Genomic DNA, 9,193 nt, shown 5'->3' with positions numbered 1-9,193 from the left:
AAAAATGTATGAATCTCTCCGATTTATGACCAACATACGAAACACGTGTTGCCTGTTAAAAAAGAACGCTTCTGCTCTCCTTATTAAATTTTACTTTTCTGAAAAATAATCTTTTCCTTTTCACGATAATACGTAACGATTATAATATAAAAGTTGTGAATACGGCGAAATGATTAACTTGCGCATTCCTCGCACTTTCTATCGCACACTTTCATCGCAACGTTCTCCGGGAAGCGATGTTACTCATCACATCTACGAGGCGATCATTAACACCTTCAAAATGTAATTTGCACAGGTTGGCGATGAATTTTAATTGCATCACACTCTTCCATTTTCCATTTCTCCTGTCGTATACCATGTATGAAAGACGGACGCAAGTAACAAAGCATGTTTAAATGACAAAAGACTGTTAGGTCTAAAGTAGCACTACGAAATTATTGTGAAACGCGTTGCATATATAGGAATCTTATTTTCTTCACCGTAGACCGTAAGGTGACTTGCATACAATTCGCGCACGTTAAGCAATATATTGAGTACAAATCAATTCGATAAAATGTCAACCGATATCATAGCATTAATTACGCCTTTCGTTTATCCGCCAAGGACATCATCGTGGATTATCGTCTTTTGATTAAAAGAAACGCAATATCATCGTCTTGACACTGTCGTTTCAAGGTCATTTGTTTCTCAGGCTTTCATAATAATTAACGACGGTTTAAAAATGATCTCCTTGTTATCGATGGAATCCTATTTCATACGCATGAGAAAGTGGTAGTATAACCAAGCAAAAGAGCGGACTTTCAATCCGCTTTAACAGTAAATCCGCATGATTTTACTAACGAGTTAACCGTTTCACTAACGAGTCAAAACTTTTTATTAGAACATTGTTACATAATGATTAACGCTATTTACACAATAACAATTATCGGTAAATATTTACGTGTTGATAGTAACAAAATAGACAAATAAAATTATTTAGAGATTTTATTAAAATTATTTAGAGAAACATTGGCTGCGTTTCGATATTCACTGCCAGTACTGAAAATCTGTAGTTTACGTCACGTATAACTACAGATTTTCAGTACTGGCAGTGAATTAAGTGAATATCGAAACCTTTTATAAGCTATTATAAAAGAATACAAATGAATAGCAAAAATATTCATTATAATCAATTTATAGGCATATAACATTAAATTGGCAATATTAAATAAAAGAACAAGTTTTAAAATTAAAAAATGCGTTTGTTAATTAATTGCATGATTTGAATTAAACTTGAACTGTTAAACTTACCGAAGTATTTGGCGTTAAAAAATCAGAAATAGTTAAAAAATTGTATCCAGACTTTTGCTACAGAGAGAAAAGTATTCGACAATTATATTCTTGAATCTGCAAACTTTTTTTAATGTGTGTTTCAAGTCCGACAAATAATCGGCGCGTGCAGTTTATTAAGTTGGAATATATGTATACGTATAAATTATATACACTGTAATTCGTTACTTCTGTAACTATTAATTTCTTTACTTGCGCACCACGTACCGCGCCTGGACTCGTATCGCTGTTTATTAATTTGTTTTTTTAATGTTTTATAAAAATTTGTTATTAATCTACTGCCTTTTTAATGTAATTAAAACTCGGTAATTGAGAAAGAGACTCAAGAATTTTTACTTTATTAATCAAATGCAATATATCTATAATAATTATCGGAACAACGGTTATGTCACAAGACGACATTACCGATATTGATTTTTATCTTATTATTCGTACAATTATGTGCTTTATTACATTGTTGATATAATAAAATCTCTTCTTGATGTAATTAAATTAATTTAAATTAAAACGACAAACAAGCCGGTGTTGTATACACATAGCTTTTATTTCTATTTGCTTTAACACTAAATTTCCGCTTACGTATTAGAAAAACTGGGGCATGTAAAAAAACGTTAAAGCGGAAAAATTCCGTGCTTCCACTTTTCACTTATTTTATTTGTCTGTTTTATATATTTTATATTTTATATTTTTTATATTTTATATTTGACTTTTTGTTTATCTTTATTTCTGATCTACATTCTATGTTTCTTCTTTTTCTCAACAAAAAGCATTTTTTCTGCAATTAATGATAAATAGAACAGACAAAATAAGAGAAAAGTAAAAATACGGAATTTTATTTAATTAACATAAATTGAGCTCCATCTCCCAATAAAGATACAATTTTGTATAATTTAATATTTCTCTTAAGCAGTTCTAAGTAGATTACTTTTTACTGTAAAAAATCAATTGTTATAGGCATGCTTACATATTGGCGTTCTTGGTTTGGATATACGCGCTCTCCTTGTCATTACCGCCATTCTTCAATTGGGGAACTTACGGCCCGGAGGCAGGTAACATATCCTGCAGCGTATCCTGGGAAATACACGATCCTGAAACGCACAATGACATCTACATCGGATTTTTATTCCTTTTTGGGTTCTTTCTTCCTGTCATAATAATCATCAGTAGTTACTGCGGCATAATAAAGACGTTGAAGAAAATAGGAAAAAGAATTAGTAAGTAACACTTTTTCAGTTTTAAATAATAGTTGTACAAAAATTAAGCCACATGTAAACTCTTCTTTGTTTAATTGTAAGATGATGTTAAATGCATTTTTTGTAAAAAAAAAAGGAGAAAAAATAATTCCAAATTAATGAAAGAAAAAAATGATTCCAATTGATGAATTGATAGTATTGTTAATTTTGATTATTTATCTCGTTCCAGGTGCGAAAAATAGACGGGAGAAGAAAGTCACTAAAATGGTATATTTAATGATTCTTGCTTTTTTAATTGCTTGGTCGCCATACGCCGTTCTTGCTCTCGCAACTCAATATTTCAACGTAAGTACTCTCATTAATTACGAAAGGTTCAAGATACTTTTTAAAGATCTTAAAAACAGCTGTTACGAAATATGCTATAGTTTTAATGTTTTATTTTAGTTAATTATTTCAAATTATAATTCGCAAGCTACAATCAGTAATCTTGGACCGCTGCGTGACGTAAATAAATAGCGAGAGTGTTACAGCATACATATTTAAACAGCAAAATCTTTTTATCCAAGCAATCAGGTCACACCTTCATGATTGAGCAGTCATATCAGAATGCCAATCTAATGACTGACACGCCGGTAGCTTCCTAATAACCCGATTAATTTCTCCCCACTAATGGCAGGCTGTGAAGGATTATAGCTTATGAAAGGCACATATATGATTACAGGTACAACCCTCCCATATCGTAGCGGTGCTGCCAGCGCTTCTCGCGAAATCCTCCATCTGCTACAATCCCATAATATACGCGACTATGACTGCCCAATTTCCCAATATTTGGAAGAAGATGTTCTCCAGCAATGGAAATTACCTTAAGAATAAGCAACAACACGGAAGCAACACGGAAGCGAACCTCGAACTCAAGACAGAGAAAAAGAGTACCAACCGCCTTTCAACTCAATTGAATGGAAAGATATAATAATATACATTACTACGTGACTGCAAAGCTAAAGTAAAAAAGAAAAGAAAAACAATACATGGCGAAGAATATTGCTACACAGTAAAAAATTTTGTGTATTTTTGTTAAAAATGGACCTTGTTAAAGTTTTTGTGTTAAAAATGTAACATACTTATGTGTTAATTTAACTCATTTTGATTATGTCATCTGATTTTTTTGTATTAAATTCATATTTAAGTAAATCAAATATTAAAATAACACATTTTATATTTAATTGTAAGATTAACATAAAAATAATGTAATTTTGTTAAAAAAAATATCCTTTTCATTTATATTTAGCATTATACAGATGTCTATTGTACATACAAAAATGTTAAATTAACATGGTTTTCAATAATATTTAACATTATACAGATGTCTGTTGTACAAAAAATTTTTGTTAACATATCATCAAACTTTTCTTTATTTTGTGTTAAATTATGGACATAATATTTGTGTCATAATTTGACATATTCACATTATGTTAAATTAACACAAAAATTTGAGTGGACCGTTTGGGACATGTGATTTATGTTATATTTAACACAAATCTTTTTACTGTGTAGGCCCTATGTAGGGGACCAAGAGCGCGCGTTACTTCATCGTTTATTTTCAACTATTAAAGAACAGTAGCTTGGCTTTTCCTCTGTGCAAATTCTTTCATGTAAATATGTATACTTTCCTCTCTTTGCTCTTTTTCGATTTTAATTTAACACCGTTCGTGACAGGAAATTCTTCCTGGACGTGCATTTTGCGTTTGAAATTAATTCCGACCAAGCGCCTGGATATGGGATACAAATTATTGTGGGTATTATTCAACGCGATATAAATTACGGTTTATTTGCTATGTTTGCATATTGTATATTTGAATATTGTATTGCTCTGTTGAAATATTGTAATATGTTCTTCGATCGATGTTTAAATAAATATACAGACATAGGTTATATGTATGTATATAGATTAAGTCTCATTCATAAAGAAATGCTAATGTAACGCGTATAAAGAATTAAAAATCATTGTATTTTGCGCTAATATCGCTCTCGCTACATATCTGCCGATTCTTCAACGGATCCGTTGTAAAATATAAGTGTTTAATGTGTGAAACGCGATTTCGCTTCAAGAACTCTAAAGTTTTAACATGACTTTAGATACGCAGGCATTTCCAGCATTCCAGCGCAAATCGAGTTCGATTTAACTTCAACAACAAACAAAAATCTATGTAAAATAAAATCGCAAAGAGTAGAAATAAATTGTATGTTTAGCATATATTGACTGTGTGCTGTGAAAATTAAAAATCTCAAGATTTATACTCGATCGTAGGTTGATCTAAACTTTGTATCATCCAATTTCGGCACTAATGCACCTGTCTTTTGAGGGAAATTAAGTCTTCGAAAACAAATTTGTTTATAGAACGAGTTTACCTACTCACGCGAAAGAAACTTCCAACTTTCCGTAAAAGGGAAAGTTCTAACTCGTTACCTTGTATCGTCTCTCGAAATACGCAATTTGTACGCAATCTGTATTCGATAAAATCAGAATATCGCGGAAACTCTAGTGCCAATTAAGTAGTATCGCAATTCGCTCACAAGTGTTCGCGATTGCAAACACGTAAGAAAAGATAAAATATTCATCACTTTGATTTTTTCGACAGTGAACGATGACAGTGAATATAATGCGTATCTCTCGCCGAGATAATATCTATCCAGTAGCTATCGTTACATGATTTGTTGAAATGCCGATAGAGCAGGTTGCGCATGCCGCGTGCGCGTATTTGTGCGTATGCGTGTGAATGTGCGTAAGAGGCAGTTGACAGGTTCGCAGGTCCTACATTGTTGAAACACGATCGGGTGATTGCGTTATATGAGCAACCAGCGCGGAATCGAGTATTACGATTCGTAACACGCGCAATTATGCCACATCAGAGAAAGTGAAATCGCAAGGAAAATGTGCGGCTGCCGCGGGGCAACCGACACACTCGCATCCCCCCTGCTCCCCGCGAGTTCTTATTAACATTTTCTGGACGAGCCGCTTTTGGCGGGGATCCGCGATCCGCGATCCGCGTCTCTCGCGCGGAGATTGAGGAACTTTCGCGCATGCCGATGACGTCTCTATTATCGGACCGGAAAAGTCCGGTTATTTTTTGTTGAACCAAGCGTCAGAATTACGTTTAAAAAAATGTCTCATCCTACTGAAAAATTCACAAAATGTGTCTCATTAAGCTGTTCCTCCAATCTCTTTAATTAGCGTCCCCTGACAATGATTTTCCTTTTTTTTAATCTCGTAGTTTCTATTGTCCAACCATATAATTAGGAAAGTGAAAATAGGCATGAACAGTATGGATCGATGTGTTCGCGTGGTCATATAAAAATGCTAGAATATGATAGAATACACTTTTCAATGTGTGAAGCTGCGATTCGAATAACACGGCCTTCTTTCTCGCGAGCTACAATATTAGACATAGATAATTATATAGCGTTTGCTTAGTGGCAGCGATGCTTCAGTAATTGAGGTACAATTATCCTTTGTCCATAATCAATAATTATAACGACGTAAGATGAGATTATATCTGTTTACATTTGCAAAACGTGTAGTAGTCTTGTTGTTTCTGCCAATCTTCATTTATCGTGATGCATTTTAATCTTAGAATCAACTAATCTCGTAAGATTGATGTATACTTTAGATATTTTTATTTAATATAAAAGCATTTAACGTTTAATATAATCTAACTTATGGCTTAATTAAGTACTTAATTACAATTTGATTTAATTTTTTTCTATGCTTCAACGGATCTCTTAACATTTTTGTCACTTTCATCAGTTTCATCATTTGTTAATCAAATTTTATGACCATGCAATCCAAGCTGGATTTATGTTTTCTCTTCGTAGTGCCTTCAATTAGAGCCATCGTTTATCGCGATCGCGAGAAAGAACTTACTCTGCAGGAATTCTCGACTCAGATGATATAATTATATCACAACTTTCTTTTATTAAGAATAATTCGATCATGCTCCCATGCTTCCTAAGAGCTTAAGATTAAAATTAAAGCTGTTGGCGGTCCCTTCGCGTGCACTAACCGGAAAAATTAACGCGGCGGTCTACCATGACTGATCTTATCCTAGCCCCAGGCGATGAGGAAACATAGTGTAGATTAACGCGAGCAGTTGCACGAGCATCCAAGAAAAAGTGCAAGACTGAGAAAGTATCGGTATGACTCAGGCCGCGCTTGTACTAATTGTAAGATACAATAATAATCGACCACTTCATAACCGTCTATTTATAACTATTTCTGCATGGTCGCGTTTATGTCACGGTCACGTTTTTACGGTCCTGCATGATATGCGTGACACGCGGGTATTAAATGAAAGATTCAATACAATATATACAAGATGTCCAACAAAAAAAAAAGATCCGTCAATCTTTAATTTTAATCCAGTCTAATCTGTATAAATACGCTGAATGTTGTTTGAAAAATACAGTTTGGAAAATAATTTGTTAACAAAAAATTAAGAGAAATGTTTTCTCATCCAGAGCGTTAAAAAATAAGTAATCTTCATACATTCCTTTTTAATCGGGAAAATCTTTACAACTAAACTTCTTTTATTTATTAAATTCAAACACCAGTTTAGAATCTTTTTATTAGTGTAAGGCTGATAATAATCTAATGTGTAAATAATGCGATGCAAAAGGAATCTTCTTTTAATGGTGTGTGTGTGTGCCTACAGTTGCGTATCGCAGTTATCTGAAGCGAAAAATCAAAGTGCTTCTTGCTCTTTATGAGTATGACTACCGAAATAAACTATTAAAAAAGACGATTAAAAGACTACTTAAAAAAGATGAAAATAACAGAATGACGGTGTTAAAAAAAAAAAGTCGCATTTTGCAATTATAATTACAGTACAACATCAGAGTCTTAAGGATTGGAATTGAGCGAAAGGGCGAAAGAGGATTATAAGTGATCTCAAACAATCCGTTCTTAAAATATCGTAAACTTAGAAAATATTTTTATACGTATTTACAAAATATGATTTTGAGAGAAACGCATTAAGTAGTTCAGAGAGTTTAAATGTTTCAATAAGTTTTCTTACGTATAACTTACGAAGTATTACAGTCTTCTTCATAAAAAAAATATTCTTTTGCTTTTTCGACTTTTACTTCTTTCGATTCTGATCTTAACCATATATTACAGTCAAATTTTAAAAACATAATTTTAAGACTAAAAAATATTCGGAAAAGAATGTAAAAATTTCATACGAAAAAACAGTACAAAACGCATTCCTTAAAAATCGCGAAACGCGATGTTTACTGAATCAATTAACACATAACTCGTAACAGATTTGAATAAGTTATACAACAACAACTTTACGACGTTCAAGTTCGGTGTCACTGCTTATAATGATATGAGTTCCCGCGGTAATAATCGTACGAATGAGGATCTTAGGTAATCCGTTTTTGTCGATATTTACGCGCGACTGGCGTCGGCGGAATTGTCGAGAATTAAGCATGTACACAGGTTCGACGAACATTATAGAATCATCAAACAGAGTACAGATAATCTACAAAGCTGCCGTATCCGCAGTGGCTCCAGGGAAAAGTTGCCGAAGTTAAACAATCGCGTTAATCAAAGAACATTTCGTTAAAATATGCAACCGTCTACGTGCCGAAAACACTTTTAAAGAGAGAGAGGTAGTTTCGTTTCGACAGATATGGCCCGTGTCTCGCAGGGCTTCGTAAACTCGAAGTCAAACACGCATCTCCGTTTGAAACGGATGTAGCCAGGTAAATGTTATTTACCAAATACTCGGATAACTCATTATAACGCTAAGGTATTTCTGACCACGTTTTTTTAACAGGATATATTTAATCCTTGTAGGAAAAATATAATTAACGTTTCCGAACAAAACTCGTTAAAATTGATTGAAGTTCGATATAACTCTGATCAACAATTCTGTTCATCTGATCTCCTCGAAAACTGCAAGCGAACGTTGAAGGCCGCCGCTACACACGACACACTTTTGCGGAGCGCGGCAAGAATTGATAATCCGAAACAAGCAACACAAATAAGTTCGACGAAAGTCTCCAAGCAATTATTTTCTGAAAGTAATAGTCCAGTTCCGCGAATGTTATGCTATATTAAAGTTTCGCTTCATTAAGCTTGGCTTCATTAAGTCGAAAGTACCGATTTACCTCCTTATTATATAAAAGTTCATGAATCGCTAATTGCTATATCAGGTAATAACATGGCCTAGTTCATTTCATTTTGTCGTTGAGTGTGATAAATATGAAAGATTTCCGCGATGATTTAATTCGTCGAGAAATATAGACGATAAAAATAATAACAGATTATATTAATATACATGTTCTAGATTCGAATATACCCGCCAATAGGTTAAACGATTATTGCATGTATAAATTATAGAAACAGGTTACTATATAAGCTACTTTGTTTTTTGAATGAAAAAAAAACGACGATTTAGTAAAAGTTCCAACTTTTTGGATTTATTCATTTATTACTAGAACTAGAAGCTTAAGGCTGCAATCCGATATTTTCTATTAGCAACTACCAATACTGAAAATTTCTAGTATACGTGACGTAAAATATTGAAAAATATAGATTTTCAGTATTGACAGTGAATATCGGAATGCAGCCTATCTCTTACAAAAAGATTTGTTACGTCTTCAGGTTT

The 9,193-nt window shown here is 33.2% G+C and overlaps 1 protein-coding gene across 1 annotated transcript in view; it reads left to right on the top strand.

The window, feature by feature from the left end:
* Window positions 1-3,518, top strand: part of LOC112455671 (green-sensitive opsin-like) — a 9,237-nt gene extending 5,719 nt beyond the window's left edge. The window contains exons 3-5 of the mRNA XM_025017734.1: window positions 2,269-2,543; window positions 2,752-2,867; window positions 3,244-3,518. Coding sequence (XP_024873502.1) covers window positions 2,269-2,543; window positions 2,752-2,867; window positions 3,244-3,492 — 640 coding nt within the window. The 3' untranslated portion in view covers window positions 3,493-3,518. The remainder of the gene's footprint in view (window positions 1-2,268; window positions 2,544-2,751; window positions 2,868-3,243) is intronic.
* Window positions 3,519-9,193: the final 5,675 nt, after the last annotated feature.

This window comes from Temnothorax curvispinosus, unplaced genomic scaffold (genome assembly GCF_003070985.1).
Source record: "Temnothorax curvispinosus isolate PA1 unplaced genomic scaffold, ASM307098v1 QBEX01006316.1, whole genome shotgun sequence".
Classification (NCBI taxonomy): domain Eukaryota; kingdom Metazoa; phylum Arthropoda; class Insecta; order Hymenoptera; family Formicidae; genus Temnothorax; species Temnothorax curvispinosus.
This window is presented reverse-complemented; position numbering and strand designations above follow the sequence as displayed.